The sequence below is a fragment of the Saccopteryx bilineata genome, chromosome 1 (assembly GCF_036850765.1).
Source record: "Saccopteryx bilineata isolate mSacBil1 chromosome 1, mSacBil1_pri_phased_curated, whole genome shotgun sequence".
Taxonomy (NCBI): domain Eukaryota; kingdom Metazoa; phylum Chordata; class Mammalia; order Chiroptera; family Emballonuridae; genus Saccopteryx; species Saccopteryx bilineata.
The window spans coordinates 282571656-282591348 of record NC_089490.1 but is presented as its reverse complement, the minus strand read 5'-3'; the positions used below and the strand labels follow the sequence as shown (position 1 = coordinate 282591348).

Below are 19693 nucleotides of genomic sequence, written 5' to 3'. Positions count from 1 at the left end.
ACTGAGGGTGCTGTCTGGGTCCCCACTTCCTGAGATGAGCTTTATCTGGGAGGGGTGAGGTTTGAGGCTGCTGCAAAGAGATCAGGGTGACTGTAACCTGTAGACTTCAGACCTAGTATTGCAACAAAGCTGACTGACTGTCAGCCTTGCGGCTGGATCCGAGGCCGGGAGGACAATAGATGTCATCAAGGGGTGAAGGCCACTGCGGAATTCAAGGTGGAGATATTTAGTTGTTAAAGCATTTTAGTACAAAGCTTCCAAATTTTAGGCGGCAGAGGCCCCTGCCAGTGGGGAGGGAAAGCAGAGAGTGGCGTATCAGAGGCCAGAGAAACCTGCACCGCCGGTCACTCTCTGGGACACACTGAGAACCCGTCAGTGAGGTCTGCCTCACCTTAAAATATGGTGTATGCTGTTCTCAGTAGCATAGGTGACCCAGCCTCGCCTTCCTATTGCTGACCTCTCCCATGAGCTGTCACTCAGCCGTCAGGGCAGGGACACTGCGGACCTTACCCTGGCCGTGTACCATGCTGACCCTGTGTCTCCAACAAGAACAGCTCGCTTGAGCCTTTGTTTCCGCTGGGCGGCCCTGCCCCCACACCCGGAGACTGGCACCCGGAGACTGGCACCCGGAGACTGCCTTCTCATTGCTCACCTTATCTGAAAGAAAATGACCCTCCTGTGCAGGGAGGACAGAGAGGACCAAAGGTAAATAAACTGAATTGGAAACTTTGTCATCTGGTGCCCCTGGGAGCATAGCGTATCCCCCTCGGCCCGTGGGGCACCCTTAGACATCCCAGAAACACAGAGGGAGCAAGGCTTCTGAATCCCCAAGGCCAGGGGTGAAATCTCGGCCCAACCCTTTACCAACAGGGTGGCGTGGGGCAAGTGGCACAGCCTTTCTACATCCTGATGTCGCCCTCGATAAAGGAGCAAAAATACTGCCCCTCTCCTAGGATTTTTGTGAGGATTAAATGAAATAACCTATAGAAAGCTCTTGGTGTATAATAATTGATAAGAACTATTTCCTTCCCACTGACCCTCTGGCCTCCCTTCTCTCCAAAGCTTTCATAGTCTAGCTTTAACCTTTTAAGTTGCCATGTATTACAGATTTGAGAGCTTGGCTGGTTTCAGGGAACTCCCAGGAGATTAAAGCAATTAAGACTGGTCCCCAAAACTCTTACCTAAGCCCTCATGGTGAAATGACAGCTCAAATTCACAGTGCATTCCTTTTTTTTTTTACTGAGCCAACCGACCAGGGCCCAAGATTTTATTTATTAATTTTAGAGAGGAGAGAGAGAGAGAGAGGCAGGGGTATGGAGGAACAGGGAGCATCAGCTCATAGTAGCTTCTCATATGTGTCTGGACCGGGCGAGCCTGTGGCCTCGAACCGGCCACCTCAGCAGTCCAGGTTGGCGTCCTATCCACTGCGCCAGCACAGGTCAGGCTCACAGTGCATTCTTTTTTTTTTTTTTTTTCCTCCTGTGTGCCCTGGCCGGGAATCAAACCCAGGACTCCTGCACGCTAGGCCGACACTCTACCACTGAGCCAACCGGCCAGGGCCCACAGTGCATTCTTAAAACAGCAAGTGAAGGGGCGCACACTGAAATGTTATGAGCGAGTTCTGATTTTTTTTTTTTTTTTTACAGAGTCAGAAAGAGAGAGAGAGGGATAGACAGGGACAGAGAGACAGGAACGGAGAGATGAGAAGCATCAATCATTAGTTTTTTGTTGCGCATTGCGACACCTTAGTTGTTCATTGATTGCTTTCTCATACGTGCCTTGACCGCGGGCCTTCAGCAGACCGAGTAACCCCTTGCTTGAGCCAGTGACCTTGGGTCCAAGCTGGTGAACTTTTGCTCAAACCAGATGAGCCTGCGGTCAAGCTGGCGACCTCGGGGTCTCGAACCTGGGTCCTCGGCATCCCAGTCCGATGCTCTATCCACTGCGCCACCGCCTGGTCAGGCAAAATAATTTTTAATTGTGATAAAATACACCTGTCATAAAACTTAGCATCTGAACCACTTCTAAGTGTGTAGGTCAGTGCCTTCATATTGTTGTACTGCTGTCACCACCATCCGTCTGCAAAACTCTGTTCATCTTGCAAAACTGAAACTCTAGACCCACTGAACAATACCTCCCTATCTTCCCTGACTCCTGCCCCAGTCCCAGCAAGTTTCAGTTTAACTGCTTCTTTTTTTCTAATGAGATACAGAGAGAGACAGAAAAACAAGGAAACAGACAGAGAAGGGAGAGAGAGAGAGAGAGAGACAGGAAGGGAGAGAGATGACAAACATCAACTCGTAGTTGCATGACTTTAGTTGTTCATTGATTGCTTTCTCATACGTGCCTTGACCATGGGGCTCCAGCAGAGCCAGTGACTCCTTGCTCGAGCCAGTGACCTTGGGGTTTCCAACCTGGGTCCTCAGTGTGCGAGGTCCATGCTGTATTTATTGAGCCACCTCCTTGTCAGGCCAAATTGACTGTTAACAGTCCAGTAAAAGTAAAGGCTAAACAGAATCTGGATTGGAACTTCTAAATATTCTTCAAATCAGAGTAAGAATAAGAGAAGAGTAAACATTCTGCGGATAGCTGGAATGGGCTGGTGTTTGACAACCAAAATGCCTTCTGCAGGTGTGGTGCATGGCGCCCTCTGCTGTTTGAAGTGTGTTTTTGCTTTCAATTAATGCTTTGCCTTCCTAAAAAATTAGCATCTTCCTAGGTCAGAAAGGAGCACTAGTGCTCTAACAAAGTGTGTCTGTTTAACAATTTCATTAAATCTAAGTGATAGTCGGGGTGATTTAGTTTTACTGTTCTTTTTTTTTAAAGACTTTATTTTAGAGAAAAGATAGAAGGAGAAAGATAGAAGGAGAAATAAGGAGGGGAGGAGCAGGAAGCATCAACTCCCATTTGTGCCTTGACCAAGCAAACCCAGGATTTTGAACCAGAGACCTCAGAGTTCCAAATCAATGCTTTATCCACTACACCACCACAGGTCAGGCTTTTTTGTGTGTGTGAAGTGAGAAGCGGGGAGACAGAGAGACAGACTCCTGCCTGCACCTGACCAGATCCACCTGGCATGCCCACTAGGGAGCGATGCTCTGCCCATCTGGGCCACTGTGCCATTACAACCAGAGCCATTCTAGCACCTGAGGCAGAGGCCATGGAGCCATCCTCAACGCCCTTTGCTCAATTCAGTGCCCTTAGGGTCAGCTTTGCTACAATGGAGCCTTGGCTGCAGGAGGGGAAGAGAGAAATAGAGACAAAGGAGAGGAGGAAGGGTGGAGAAGCAGATGTGTGCCCAGGATTTCGACACACTGGGCATGCTCTACCACTGAGCCAACCAGCCAAGGCTACTATTCTTTTAAAATAACTGATTTTAAAACTACATCTGAAAATGCTCACTTTTTACCATTGAATGGACTATAATAGTGGTTGTGTCAACTCCCTTATGAAAGTATTCCAGATAGACATGTAACAATAGTTGTAACAATCAACAAGTCACATTGAGAATAGTAGGTGCTGCATAAACACTTTGTAATATGCTTATCCATGCTCCCTAGCTTAACCGGACACCAAGCTGTTTCTCTCGGGGATAGATGGGGCTTACTATTTCAGCCTGATAAATTTTTTACCTATCTAACCTTACCTAAAAGGTCCCCTGCGTCTCCTCGCTGTATATTATTGGAATAATAATATATTATATATTATGTGTTACAATATGCATTATTATATTATATATAAAGTGTGCTGGGTTATATTATTATATATACTATATATTGGATCATATTGTAATATAATTATATTGTAATGTAATTATTATTTATATAATATATATTGGATTATGTTGTAATCCAGTATATATTATTACATATTATAATACTAATAATGATCTTCCCTCCGAAGGTTTTCCTTACCTATGGCTTTCTCCAGCACAGAGGGTTTCCTTCCCCTCACCCTGTCCTGTGCTGTCCCATGGTTTTCCTGCCCGCCCCATGGCTTTTTACCCACCCCTGTCAGGGGCTGGATCAGCTCTGCAGGACAATAGCCCCATTCTTCTGGCCATCGCCACAGGCCCACGCCCTGCCTCCTCTGTTAATGCTGCTTCCCAGAAAGCGGGTTCATTGGCCATTTTCACACATTATGTAGCTTTTAGGCATTTGCACTCTAGTAAAATGGCATTTTTTTTTTTCTTCAAACCTAAGGCTCACCCTGGTTCTAAGAGTCATCCTAATGGAATGCTGTCATCCCATTGGGGATGTGGTGACTTCTCATGAACTCTTAGCATTAAGAAGGCTCTGAGAAATGACCCCGTCTAGCTCAGGTGGCAGTCTAAGTGAGAGTGAGAAACCGTGGAGAGGACTGGCCAGAGGACTCCCAGGAGGCTGCCAGGCCTCCAGCTGAAGACAGAGATGCTCGCTCATATCACCTCACTCTCCTTCATACTCCAGCCCACAATGGTCCCTCAGCAGATCCTGGTAGCACTAAGTGCGGATACCCCGAATCCCCCCCTTCCTCACCTCCCGATGACCCCAGGCCATCTCCCCTGGATTGTTGCAGTAGGCCCTGATGAGGCTCCATGCTTCTGCCCTGCCCCCCCCCCCCATCCATTCTCACACAGCCTCTCAAAATGACAATCTGATCACATCATTCCTCTACCCGCAACCTCCCCTGGCTCCCATCTCTCTGGGTTCAAAAGCTGGAGTCAGGACCAGGACCCACAAAGCCCTTAATAAACTTCCCAACCCTACCCACCCCCGCCGCATGTGTACAGCCCGTGCAATTGAATGCTAAAAATCAAAAGACCCAGTGGCAATCCTTGGGTCTATAGCAGCTCTTTCAGAAAACTCATGCAAGACAGACGTGTGTTATCTGCCAGTACCCTGCCTTATTGGGGCCTCTCCGCCCCAAGTAAAGCAAATCAGTGTGCCTTCCCCAGGAGTGACCCAGGACCCAGTCTCTCAGGACGCTGACTGTGAAGACCCAGCTGCCAGCCCCTCCCTCTGAATCAAGACTTTGCACATCCCTGCCCTAAGCACTTGTTAAGATGGACAAATACAGGGGTTCATATCATTTTAGTTTTTTTTATTGATTTTTAGAGACAGAGGAGAGAGAGAAGGGGGAAGCATCAACTTGTAGTAGTTGCTCCCCGTATGTGCCTTGACTGGGCAAGCCCAGGGATTCCAAGTGGCGACTCAGCATTCCGTGTCGACACTTTATCCACTGCGCCACCACAGGCCAGGCTATTTTTAAATGTGTTTCCTCTTTGTGGAAAACAGGGAAAAGTACAAAGAGGAAATAAAATGAATCCTAATCTCACCACCCACAGCTGGCTCCATGGTTAGCGTTCCATTCCAGTCCCAGGAAACTTTTCACAATAATGATAGATCAATTGATCACCCACACTGTGCCCTGCATGAGCAGAGGCATTTGCACAGATTGTGGGGATGCAGACACACTGGTGGTCTGGTCATCTGAGATGTGCTAAGGAGCTGGCACCAGAGTGAAAATCAACTCGTTCGCCAAGCATAGTTCCGAGCCTGTAACCTCCTCTTTGTATGCGGTATTGCTGACGGTTAACCACGGGCTTGCCCAGTGGAGACTTAAGCCCAATTAAATGCCGTTGAGCCTTTCTTTCTAAATTAAAGCTCCGAATAAAAGCAATGCCCAGGGCCCAGCTATTTTAATTCAGAACAGCTGCATTTTACTTTTAACTTCACAACAAGAATCTCTGACTTACTACAATTATTCAGGGTAATGGTGATAACTTAAGTAAAAACCAAAGCTCTTTGCCTGACTAGGTGATGGCTCAGTGGATAGAGCATCAACCTGGGACACGGAGGACCCAGGCTCAAAACCCCTAGGTCACCGGCTTGAGTGCAGGGTTGCCAGCTTCAGTATGGGATCATAGACATAACCCCATGGTCACTGGCTTGAGCAAGGGATCACTGGCTCGGCTTGAGCCGCCCAGTCAAGGCATATATGAGAAAGCAATCAATGAACAACTGAAGTGCTGCAACTATGAGTTGATGTTTCTCACCTCTCTCCCTCCTAACACTCCATTGGTATGTAAAAAAAACAAAAAACAGAGCCCCTGGCAGTGCTCCTGTGGAATGGAATGCTCTCGGGAGGTGCAGAATTGGCTGACCTCATGGCTGGGTGGGTTCAAATGCAGACAAAGATAACTGGCTTCTTCAAATCCCAATCCCAAATTCTTAGGAAAGAGACGGGCATTGGCCCAGGGCAGGTCAGAAACTGACTCTGAGGGTGAGCAAGCAGGTCTTGGGAAAGATGCCCTATGGTACTGGCCCCCTGGACTTAGATTGTGGCATCTTAGATCGGGGGTGTTACTTTCTATAAGGTTTAGGGCTTTTTTTATCTTTACAATCCTATTTGGGGATCTTATGTAAAAACTCTGTCATAATTTAGCTCATCATTACAGGGAATTAGCAATAAAAGGTTAAATGCTGCCTCCAATGGAGAACAATGGCATAGAGGTAAAGCCTGCTTAAAGGATCGCTTCTAAGGAAGATGTTAAATTACTCATTGATCTGCCCAACCAAACCATCATTAGACATCTGATCGTGGCACATACACTGACCAGAAACTGCATGTTAAGGCCGTGAATACAAGGGCTGCAGCCCAGTGGGGGTTAGTTCCCAAGGCTAATACAGTGAAAGGAAAGAGAATGATCATGAGGGTAGAAGGTTTGTCTGGAGTGGATTACACTCTATGAGAGATGAATATGTGTTGAAATACATATAAGTGTTTCAAAGTGCAAGGTAGAAATTTCATGGTCAGTTCCTGGTTCTCAGAAAAAGAATCAAGCCTGTCAAATAAAAGAGAAGTGGGTCAAAGGTCTCCTTGTTTTCCTCCTCCCCTCCTTCTCCCCATCTTCCTCTTCTTTCTTTTCCCTTCCTCCTTCTCTTCCTCTTAATGACCTTTTTATTTTAGTTATAGAAACATTGTGAAGATAGCTCAGAGTTCCCACACACCCTTCACACTCTCTCGTATTTTACTTTACTTGGTTCATTTATCATAACTAAGGAATCAACATTGATACATTGCTAGAAACTAACCTCCACAGTGTATTAAGATTTCATTAGCTTTTTCCTCATACCCTTTTTCTGTTCTATGTTCTTTTTTTTTTTTTTTTACAGAGAGAGGGACAGATAGGGACAGACAGACAGGAACAGAGAAAGATGAGAAGCATCAATAATTAGTTTTTTTGCAACACCTTAATTTTTTTATTGATTGCTTTCTCATATGTGCCTTGACCATGGGCCTTCACCAGACCTAGCCAGTGACCTTGGGTCCAAGCTGGTGAGCTTTTTTGCTTAAAGCAGATGAACCTGCACTCAAGCTAGTGAACTCGGGGTCTCGAACCTGGGTCCTCCACATCCCAGTCTGATGCTCTATCCACTGCGCCAATGCCTGTTCAGGCTGTTCTACGTGATTCAAGTCACCATCTCGTCTCCTTTGCCTCCTTTGGTCTGCGAGGCTTTCTCGGACTTCGCTTGTTTTTGAGGCTTGACCAGTTTTCAGGAATACCAGTTCAGTATTACGTAGACCAGTATTTTTATTTTTATTTTTTTTAATAATTTTATTTTTTTAATGGGGCGACATCAATAAATCAGGATACATATATTCAAAGATAACAAGTCCAGGTTATCTTGTCGTTCAATTATGTTGCATACCCATCACCCAAAGCCAGATTGTCCTCTGTCACCTTCTATCTAGTTTTCTTTGTGCCCCTCCCCCTCCCCCTTTCCCTCTCCCTCTCCCCCCTCCCCCCATAACCACCACGCTCTTATCAATGTCTCTTAGTTTCACTTTTATGTCCCACCTACGTATGGAATAATGCAGTTCCTGGTTTTTTCTGATTTACTTATTTCGCTTCGTATCATGTTATCAAGATCCCACCATTTTGCTGTAAATGATCCGATGTCATCATTTCTTATGGCTGAGTAGTATTCCATAGTGTATATGTGCCACATCTTCTTTATCTAGTCATCTATTGACGGGCTTTTTGGTTGTTTCCATGTCCTGGCCACTGTGAACAATGCTGCAATGAACATGGGGCTGCATGTGTCTTTACGTATCAATGTTTCTGAGTTTTGGGGGTATATACCCAGTAGAGGGATTGCTGGGTCATAAGGTAGTTCTATTTTCAGTTTTTTGAGGAACCACCCTACTTTCTTCCATAATGGTTGTACTACTTTACATTCCTACCAACAGTGGATGAGGGTTCCTTTTTCTCCACAGCCTCTCCAACATTTGCTATTACCTGTCTTGTTAATAATAGCTAATCTAACAGGTGTGAGGTGGTATCTCATTGCAGTTTTGATTTGCATTTCTCTAATAACTAAAGAAGATGAGCATCTTTTCATATATCTGTTGGCCATTTATATTTCTTCCTGGGAGAAGTGTCTGTTCATGTCCTCTTCCCATTTTTTTATTGGATTGTTTGTTTGTTTGTTGTTGAGTTTTATGAGTTCTTTGTATATTTTGGATATTAGGCCCTTATCTGAGCTGTTGTTTGAAAATATCATTTCCCATTTAGTTGGCTTTCTGTTTATTTTGTTATCAGTTTCTCTTGCTGAGCAAAAACTTCTTAGTCTGATGTAGTCCCATTCATTAATTTTTGCCTTCACTTCTCTTGCCTTTGGAGTCAAATTCATAAAATGCTCTTTAAAACCCAGGTCCATGAGTTTAGTACCTATGTCATCTTCTATGTACTTTATTGTTTCAGGTCTTATGTTTAGATCTTGGTCCATTTTGAGTTAATTTTAGTACAGGGGGACAAACTGTAGTCCAGTTTCATTCTTTTGCATGTGGTTTTCCAGTTTTCCCAGCACCATTTATTGAAGAGGCTTTCTTTTCTCCATTGTGAGAACAGTATTTTTAAACTGCCAGTTGAAACACTGGTGTACAATGTGCCATAATTTGGGTTTGTCTGAGGTTTTTCTTGTGGTTAGATGGGGCTTTGAGTTTGGGGGAAGGAAGACCACCTAGGTGAAGTGCCAGTCTCATCCCATCTTGTCAAGAGTACATGCTATCAACGTGACTTATCACTGCTGATGTTGACCTTGATCCCCTGGCTGAGATCCTGTTTGCCAGGTCGCTCCCCTGTGAAGGTCCTTTTTCTTCCTTCCCATGCTGGGCTCTTCTTGGCAGGAAGTTACTGTGGTCAGCCCACCTTCTGGGTGGGGAGTTATAGGTGTGCTTCACCTCCCAGAGAGGGGAGTATCTACATAAATTGGTTGAAATTCTGTGCAAGAGATCTCTCCCTATTTATTTAAATCACTATCGACGCACGGGTATTTATTGCATACTATGGGTCATAACTCAACAATGCATTATTTATTTTGTTGCTCTGATTGTTCCAGCTTTGCCCATTGGGAAAACTTTCTGCTGAGCTCTGATGTCCTTTGACATATTATTCCAGGCTGATCATCTTGTATATTTCCAGCCCTAGTCCTAGAATGAGCCATTTCTCCAAGAAGCCTGGGTTCCTTTTATTAGAGAATAAATAGGAAAACTAAGATCTGGGCACTGAATGGGCAGTTCTGTCTTTCTGGCTGCTTCCTTGTGGTCCTCCAGCCCGCTGGGAACTACCAGTGTCACGTGGAAGAAACCTACTCAAGACACAAACTTATGTCAAGAAGAAGAGAGGGGGAGGCCTGCCAACGGAGGCAAAGAAGACCTCCTGAATCTTCTTCTCCCTCAGCTTTTATTATCAGAAGCAGAACAGGGGTAACAGGATTACAGGGGAGGGAGATCAGGTGACAAGGGGAAGAATGACTAATGGCTATTTTGCTGACATGGAGAAAGGGCTAATTTGGGTCAGTACATTCTTTTTCTTTTGCTAATTAACAAGCACAAAGGAAGGGCCAATCTAGAACCTCTAGGCTAATTTTCTAAAGCCCGTTCACGTGCATTCCTTTGTGTCTGCCCAAAGGTCACTCACTCACACAGCTTCTTGGTATTGGCATCCAAGAAACATTCACTCGGGGCTTATAACTCAAGTTCCCCAACCCAAGTCATAGGATTCAAGGTTAATGGGTGATTCTCCACACTTCCTAATGAGAAAATATTGACAACTAGCTCTGCAACAGAAAACCCAGCCCTGCGGTAGCTTAAGGAACAAATCATGTTCATTGTCAGTAGTTTATTAGGTTTGTGTTCTGGTTTGGAAAAGTCAATGTCATTATGCTCTGCAAATATTTGAGGAACACAGCATGTCATGGTCAACTGGGAGGGCATGTTCTAAGTCAATAACGCTCTGGGTGAACTCTGCCACTTTGATGAAATATTCTTTGTTAGGTGAACTTCTAAAGCTTCTTGTTTTCTAAAACAGACTGGATTTGTTTGATTATTATGCTGGGGCTCAATGTTTTTCTTAGGGAAAGTTGGCCTGCAGACAGGTATTGCAGCTTTTAACCAACACCATACTTATTTCTATGTTGCATGTATTCCTTTCTAGACACTGCAAGAAATAGTCACTTTTGGGGAACTTACTGGAAGGCAAGGAGCATATTCTTACTAGAAGCATGGCAAAAGGTCGAATTCAGAGACTTCAGGAAGAAAAAGAAAAGCAGCTTTGATACGTGACATGTGGCATTCCTTCTCTTTAAATAATGACCCATGGTTGCTCCAGCTTCACACCTGGCAGACAACTCTGTCATGTTGCTCTAGAAGACCCAGCCTAGGCTCTCAGTGTGCATGGCTGAACACTCCCAGAGGCGTGTCAGTAGCTTGTGGCCTCGATAGGGGCCGTTAGGGCATGCCTGGCACAGACAGGTACCAGACAGAAACAGAGTGATTTAGTAGGTCCAAGTTAAATCGCACTGTGGAGTTTTAGAAATGGAATATTGAAACCACCCTCCTGGGAAGCTCTAGTTGGGATCCATCAAACCTTAACATTTTGTTTTCAAGGGGCCAGAACTGTGGCCACAGGCCCAGGATACTGGATATTGATGTAAATGTCTCAAGCGATTTGGGTGTGCTAAGTATTTCTGTGTCCTCAACTTGGCCTCCCTCCTACAAAGGTGATTGATCATGTCCTTGAAGGCCATAAACAGCCTCCCAGTGAACATCATCCATGCAGAGAATCCAGGGAGGGGAACTGCCTGGCTTTGCCCCAGACACTCACTTGCACCATCCTCTCTGACATGCAACAACACCCTCCTTTCCCCCTGGTTTATTGTAACCTAGAAGCTACTTTACAGTGATTTAGCAAAGTGCAGAGAAATTGCAACACGAGACATGATCTCACACTCAGATAAGCGCTGGCTACAAAATACATACGGCATCACAGAGAGGTCCTGGAAGCTCTAGTCTATAGCAGACTATGACCAGCCTAGAGGGGTCTCGTGTCAACCGTGGAGGAAATGCAGGACGACTTACCCTCTGTAGGTCCAGAAGCACAAATCAAGCCCAGATTTGGCATAGTGCTCACTCATCTTAATCTTTTTTTTTTTTTTTTTTTTTCATTTTTCTGAAGCTGGAAACGGAGAGACAGTCAGACAGACTCCCGCATGCGCCCGACCAGGATCCACCCGGCACGCCCACCAGGGGCGACACTCTGCCCACCAGGGGGCGATGCTCTGCCCATCCTGGGCGTCGCCATGTCGCGACCAGAGCCACTCTAGCGCCTGAGGCAGAGGCCACAGAGCCATCCCCAGCGCCCGGGCCATCTTTGCTCCAGTGGAGCCTTGGCTGCGGGAGGGGAAGAGAGAGACAGAGAGGAAAGCGCGGCGGAGGGGTGGAGAAGCAAATGGGCGCTTCTCCTATGTGCCCTGGCCGGGAATCGAACCCGGGTCCTCCGCACGCTAGGCTGACGCTCTACCGCTGAGCCAACCGGCCAGGGCTTACTCATCTTAATCTTTACAGCTTCACTGCTATGGAAAATATCTGTTGGGGAAATGAACTAAGTCTCACTGCTGTGCTCAGTGTTATTTTGAAGTTGCAATATGAAATGCCACCGTACCTGGGCTGTAGGCATGAGCACTGCACCGCTGCTCCAGGCTGGCAGCTTTGCTGTGAGAGAAAAGGTGACAGGGCCACTTGTCTCTGCCACTAGGTGATAAACCTCTGAGCTCTGAGTTGCTACATCAAATGAAGTATTTTTCCCTTCATCTCGAAGATGGGCCATAAGTACTGGCAGCAGGCAATAGGGCTAAATGAGAGGACATCTGTCATTTTTGAAAACCAATGGGATACTCCTCCCAGATGCTGAAGAATGCATGACAGAATAAAAGCTCCATTGACGTTATAAAGTGAAACATATAATATGATAGATCCTGCCTGACCAGGCGGTGGTGCAGTGGATGGAGCATCAGCCTGGGACGCAGAGGACCCAGGCTCAAAACCCCAAAGTCACCGGCTTGAGCGCGGGTTCACCAGTTTGAGTGCAGGTCACTAGCTTGAGTGTGTGATCATAGACATGACCCCATGGTCACTGGCTTGAACCAAAAGGTCTCTGACTTGAAGCCCAGGGTAGGTGGCTTGAGTCCAAGGTCACTGGCTTGAGCAAGGGGTCACTGGCTCTGCTGGAGCTCCTCCTTCACCAGTCAAGACACATATGAGAAAGCAATCAATGAACAACTAGGAAACCACAACAAAGAATTGATGCTTCTCATCTCTCTCCCTTTCTGTCTGTCTGTCCCTGTCTGCCCCCCCCAATAAAAAAGAAAAAAACATATAACACTGGGGAACATTTTTTTTTTTCATTTTCTGTTGCATGAGGTTTTAGAACTGTTTCTATATATTTCTGCATCGCTGATTCCAAATCTGAAATCTGTTTTTTGGTGCATGCTCTAGTTTTTATGCAATTTTAATTTCTTTTTGTTACAGTTAATGGCATACATTGGTTTTTAAATGGAGTTATGGGCAATGGCTCTTGGATTGAACATAACCACAAGGCAATTAATGTTTTACAAACATCACTTTTACATAATTGTAGTTGTTTTTAAATGTAAAAAAATATTATCTAATAAAAACACCCTCTTATTTTGTTTTAAGATTGAATCATGGCTTCCTCAAGTAGGCGTAAATGTAAGAATAGCCCTGACACCTTCTGTTATATATGTGGCTGTTACACACTTCTATGTCAAAGGCGCAATATATCATCATTTGTGACAAGTACATATATATTGCCTATTTTCAAGTTCCCCTTGGCGATCAAGACAAGAATTGGGCTCCTCATATTGTGTGTCATAATTGTGAGGAAATGCTTCATGACCGGACAAAAGGAAAACGCAAAGGAATGCCTTTTGGTATTCCCATGGCTTGGCGTAAACCTAAGGACCACAGCAGTGACTGTTATTTCTGTCTGATCCATACAAAGGGCATCGGCAAGAAAAAACAGCATATGATTGCATATCCTAATATTCCTTCAGCAATACGACCTATCCCACACTCTGAGACACTCCCGGTTCCAGTTTTCAATGGTTTTATTTCTTCTAAGGATGAAGAAAGTGAACATGGTGATCAAGTGTATTTTGATAAGATGCATGAGGAAATGGTTGTAGAATCTGAAGGGTCTTCTTCTGATGCCAAGCAGTCATTAACTCCTCAGCAGTTTAGCCAACCTGAACTGAATAACTTAGTAAGAATGACATAAAAATTGCCCTCGACTTTCTGAAGTATAAGGAGCATAACTCGATCATTTGTGTGGATCTTAAAAGGGTAAATTTCCTGCTAGGACAACAGAGAGGTTTCATGAAGTATCCTTGCTTTCTGTGTTTGTGGGACAGCCGAGCTCGGGAGAAACACTGGACACAGAAGGAGTGGCTGAAACGTGAAGCTCTGGAAGCAGAGATGCAAAATATTGTGAATGAACCTGTAGTTAATCGAGACAGGATCATTTTTCCCCCACTTCACATCAAACTTGGCTTAATGAAGCAGTTTGCTCAGACTTTGAATAGAGAAAGTGAATGCTTTCAACATATTATTTCTGCTTTTCCTGCCTTGTCTTTTGGGAAGATAAAAGCAGGTGTATTCAATGGACCTCAAATTCGAACCCTCATACGTGACAAAGAATTTGCCAGGCAGATGAATAAGGAGGAGAAAGCAGCATGGCAGTCTTTTGTGGCAGTTACAGAGAACTTCCTTGGCAACAAAAAAGCAGGAAACTATGAACTTCTGGTTCAAAGGATGTTGTTGGCTTTCGACGACATTGGATGTAACATGAGCATTAAGATTCACTTCCTGAACAGTTACCTTGATAAGTTTCCCGAAAACCTTGGAGCTATTAGTAATGAGCAGACTACTGCTGGAGCATCAGACGAGATTGTCCTCAACAAGTACACAAACGCAAGAGCTACAAACACAAATTTTTGCCTGAATAGACTTTAAATAAATTTCGTGCAAATTTTATGATTAAAATAAGTGTTTTAATATGTCCTATTTCGAAATTGTAGACAAATTCTGATGCAATCATATCTTTTAGTGTACTAGTGTATTTACTGCATTATATAAATTATTATATTTTTCACAAAGATGATGCCCAAGAAGACATTCTACTTCATTATGTTAAACTAAATGTTGAAAATTTTACAATAAGATAAAAACCTAAAATCCTGAACTGCAAAAAAAAACTGTAGCTTACAGAGACAAACTAATGTCAGATTTGAGATCAGCACACTCAAATTAGGTAAGAACAAGTGTTTTTGTGGATGCAACAAAAATTTTATTTCCCAGTGTAATAGATGCTCCCAGGTATTTAAAAAAAAATATTTCGACATGACATAGTAAATAGGACCTGCCTAATTCTATGAAACTTAATTTCCCCAAAAGCCAAAGGGTGGGACGGTCTAAAAGTCCAGTGTTCTGTTTTTACAGGATTGTAACTTGTTTTGTTGTGTGTTCACTTTTCGTTTGAGAGAAGAATCAGTCACTGGCACCGCTGGGCAGGGAGAGGGTTACGTGACGGAACTGGCAGGATTTCAGGTGCACTTTCCCCTGCTGTCTAAGACCTGTGTTTTCGGGGCTGTTCAGTCAGTCCACCTCTTGCCCCTCTGCCCTGCCAGGTCCCCAGTTTCATGATTGTTGTCTCTTATTCTCTTAACTCAACCTTGGAAAGTTTCCAGGCCTATAATGAACCTAAGTGTTGCCGTTTCCTTTTTCATGCGCTGGCTGTGCTGATTCGTTGTGGTTCTGCCAACATCCAGATGCTTTCGGGTCACTTTTTATTATTTTGGTTAAAGCTGTGACAATTATATTAATAAACATGTTAAGCCGGAATGGGCTGAGCAGGTTAGCTGTCTGGGTAAGCCTTCCTTGGGAGCTCAGGGTCTCCTTCACTGGCCCGGTTACCCACCCAGATGCGTTCACATCTGCCCTGCTGCCCTGGTTCCTGTGGGGTGGATGTGGCAGGTGAGCCGGGCCATCCCAGCGGGTGATGGCGGCTGGAGGTATGCCAGTCACCTGCCTGGGCAGGGCCACCTCGGTGAGCTCCGCGGGATAATGGAGCGCCTGTCTGTCTTATGTCACCCGTTCCCACCCTTTCTTTACAACCTGGCTGATCTTCCCGCCTCACCCTCCCCGCAGCTCTGCTTTGTGATGTTCTGGACCCCGAATGTGTCCGAGAAGATCCTGATAGACATCATCGGCGTGGACTTCGCCTTTGCGGAGCTGTGCGTCATTCCTCTGCGCATCTTCTCCTTCTTCCCGATTCCAGGTAAGGAAAAAGAAAAAGAAGAGAAGAGAACAAAAGACAAATTCCTATTTACCCTCGAGCCTGATCCAATCTTCTTCTCCTGGAAATGTTCACAGTCATGTCCCAAACAAAACTGTAAATTCTCACAATGGATTAGAGAGATGCAAAGATATTATCCAGTAGGATGAAAGTTCAAGAAACAGGAGTGATTTGCTTCTTTAAGGAGAGCAGTTGCCAACGCAGTAAAAAGAAAATAGACCCAAAGGGATAGGGTGAAAAGTTCAGGGGCAATCAAACAGCTCTGCATCCCAATTGTGCTGGTGGCGACACGAATCTAGGCCTGTATTAAAATTCTTAGAACTGTCTACTCAAAAGTCAGTTTTTAGGTATGTTGATTTCAAAAGTAAAATGGGGTCTGGGAAGAAGTAGACTCTAAACCCTGTTGAGGTACAAGAAAGGGAGGGAATCCTGGACACAAGACTTGAGGGGCAGAGTTGTGGCCAGATGGCAAACGGCCAGCATGAAGAGCCCAGAGCCACAATAGAAGCCAAGCATCTCCCTTCCCTCCCGACACCCCTGTTCCAAGCCTCCCAGTCATCAGCAGGGAAACCTCGGTTTCTGGTCTAGCTGCTGTCTTCACCCAGAAACAACTTTGATCACCGTCAAGTTGTCGCTCTTCTCAGAATCTTCTCTTCTGCAGAGGAAGGGTCAGAGCTCGCGGCTAGGGGCGGGCTGGGGCTGGGAGGTGGCAATAGACAGGACTGTCCCAGGAGCAGGCGGGGCCCACCCAGGGGGTGGCAGTCAGGGGGTGGCAGTCACCGCGGAGGAAGGGAGCTGCCTGCAGCCCGCTCCTCATCTGCACACTAAGGGCTGTGATGAGGCAGGAGCCAAGGTAGGGACGGGACAGCCCAGGCCCAGAAGTAGGATCAGGAACCTGGTGGGAAGACGAGGTGACACCCAGGGCATCAGCAGCAAGGAAGGCCCGGGTCCCAGCCAGCCACCCGGGGCCCCAGGTGTGCTGCACAGAGGCTAAGACGAAAGGTTGCCGGACTCGGAGAAGCAGGTTGTCGCTGATGAGTCCTTTGCTCTCCCCTTAGTCACTGTGAGGGCTCATTTCACTGGGTGGCTGATGACGCTGAAGAAGACCTTTGTCCTGGCCCCCAGCTCCGTGCTGCGGATCATTGTCCTCATCACCAGCCTCGTGGTCCTGCCCTACCTGGGGTAAGCCGTCAGGGGTCTGGGCTGGGGGTCCTCCCGCCACTCTGTCATGTACACCGTCAAGAGGTCTGCATCTGCTTTTTTGTGTGAAATCGCCAAGCATATCTAGAAGTAGAAATGCAGGGTCATGTCTTATTCTGCGCCTCGGCACTAGATGGGAGGCTGTTGAAATCCATTCTAGAAAAGTGTTTTTGAGGTCAGACACATACATGCTGTTCATCGAGCACCTGCTGTGGTTCCCAGCCTCCTCATTCCTCAGTCCCTCCAGCTTGGAAACCTCCACTGTGCAGAGGGGAGGGGTGGGAGGTGCCGTGGGCTCACGAGAGATGGGGATGTGGCCCGGCCACCAGCAGATGCCCAGCTGAGACCTGGAGTGGGAGTGGGAGGCGGCTCTGCCTGGAGGTCCAGGTCCCCTCCCCATGCAAGTGCATCGCTTCTTAGATGCAGATCTTGAATGCGATTGCTCAGTGCCTCTGTTGTCTACACACCTTTCCTGGTTTGGGCTGGATTTGGGCTCTGCATGTGCCTCAACAGCTCTAACAAACTACTGGCCTTTCCATTCTCCTCCCCAGGGTACGTGGGGCCACGCTGGGCGTGGGCTCCCTCCTCGCCGGGTTTGTGGGAGAATCCACCATGGTTGCCATAGCCGCATGCTATGTCTATCGGAAACAGGTGAGCCATGGTGACATACACCCGCTGTGGCCAGGAAGGTGCAGGAAGGTTTGGGTGGCTCCCTGAGGGCCCACAGTGGTGGTGACAGCTCACATTCATCCTATACTTCAGCTGGGCCCACACAGCAGGGTCAAGGCATCAAGACGCCAGCTCCTGCAAGGTGGGCTGCGTGACAGTGCAGCCACCCAGAATGCGGGCAGGCCACGGGCAGGGTGGGAGAGAATGCCCGCAGTCCCAGGGCTGGCCCACAGGAGGAATACTCTGCTAACATCAGGACCTGTGGCCATCCCAAGGAGAAAGCATCTGCACGGCCATGAGGAGCTTGGCGGGGGTGGGGTGGGCGGTGGGGACAGCAGAGCCCCATGGAAAGGGCGGCAGGGGAGTGGTGTCCTCGGCAGAAGCAGATTTCCATCAGCTGATGGTACGTTCCTGAGGGCACTGGGTAGAGTCAATTGGCTGGGACCCCCAAAGTGCCTAACACCGTGCCTATACACACCCAAGTAACCAAACTGAAAGGCACAGCTGAACTAAGGTGCAGCCTTGGTGAGGTCACCCCAGCTGTGAGTGAGATCCCATTCTGGGGTCCTGGTGGCCTTCCCTCATCGATGCCCTCGGCTCTGCTACGATGTGTCCCTGTCACAGCCCACACTGTGTGATTTCTTTGGTCTAGAAAAAGAATATGGAGAACGAGTCAGCCGTGGAGGGGGAGGACTCGGCCATGACGGACATCCCTCCAGCAGAGGAGGGGACGGACATTGTGGAAATGAGAGAGGAGAATGAATAAGGCACGCGACGCACGGGCACTGCAGGGACCGCTGAGGTGACACTTCAGCGTCATCTCCTCTCCCATCGAGTTTTGTTCCGTTCTAGTTTTTGTTTTGGTAACGAAAGAGGCCTTGATTTAAAGGTTTCGTGTAAACTCCCTGGCATACTGGGTATGCTCACACGCAGGCGGGGACCTCGAGGAGGGTCTCTGCCGTGGCTTTGTAAAAACCAACAGAACAGTTGACTTCATGCCCCCGCTTCATAAAAACCCAAAAGACATAGCTGCCTCATAGCCAAGCTGTCTCCCCTCCCTCAGACAATCTCCACTTGGAACCAAAGGACTGTGGCTCTGCCATCCATCACCCCGCGGCCACCACTGCCCAGCAGGCGACACACTTCACCCTGCCCTGCCCTTTGCGTCTCTCTTAAGGATCAGCGGTGACAAATTGGCCTTCTGTGATTGGCTTCGCAGTAACAGGGCTGTGCAGAGAGAGGTGACCAATGGCCTTCCATCATGGACTCATCAACTGTCCACTGCACATGGGCAGAGGATCAGCCTGGAGGGGCCGTTCACGCTGAAGAAGGGATCCGTGAGCGTGCTAGGCGGATGGATGGCAAGATCGCCCATAGGAAAACTTGAGGTGCCGCAGGAGGAGCCAGCTGACAGCATCGGAAGGCCGCGTCTCACCTTGCCTTCTCCCAGATCTGAGTGAGCTCGCACACCATGCCCTGCCCCACCCCGCCGTGTACATACCTGAGCTAACGGTAGCCTTGTCACAAACGTGCACCTCCAAATGTCAGCACCCTTCCGCATGGCTTCCCCCAAACGCTTGTTTTTCACCCACCTTTCCTGAAGATGGCACTAGAGCAAGGGAAACGGAGCATTCTAACTCTACACTTTAGTTTTTACAGTGAACTGAAGCTTTAAGTCATTCATACTCCAGCATTCTAATGCCAGGTTACCATAACGTAACTTTTGCAGTAGATGTATCACCTGGCTCAGGCATTCGTAGTCATAACCATGCGGTCAGGTAACTCCGCGTGTACTCCCCTCTCACGCCACGAGATAAAGCAAGACATTTTATAAACAATATCAAAGTCACTATGTGATATTCCCTGAGATGACATATTTGAAATCCATTTAGTGCAGTATATTTTTCTAAGTTTTGGAAAGCGGGTTTTTTCTTTAAAAAAAAAAAATATGGACACAGTTCAGTAAATTCTTGATTTCGTCAAAATTCCTAGACTGAAAGAACCTAGACACAAAAATATTTTAAAGATATAAATATATACTGTATATGTTATGTAATTTATTTTAGGCTATAATACATTTCCTATTTTCGCATTTTCAATAAAATGTCTAATACAATACGGTGA

At 46.6% G+C, this 19693-nt stretch overlaps 1 protein-coding gene across 1 annotated transcript in view; it reads left to right on the top strand.

Annotated features, from left to right (window-relative positions):
• Positions 1-19693, top strand: part of ANKH (ANKH inorganic pyrophosphate transport regulator) — a 152458-nt gene extending 132765 nt beyond the window's left edge. Inside the window, exons 9-12 of the mRNA XM_066243924.1 lie at positions 15553-15682; positions 16759-16882; positions 17452-17551; positions 18222-19693. Of these exons, the coding sequence (XP_066100021.1) occupies positions 15553-15682; positions 16759-16882; positions 17452-17551; positions 18222-18335 (468 nt within the window). The 3' untranslated portion in view covers positions 18336-19693. The remainder of the gene's footprint in view (positions 1-15552; positions 15683-16758; positions 16883-17451; positions 17552-18221) is intronic.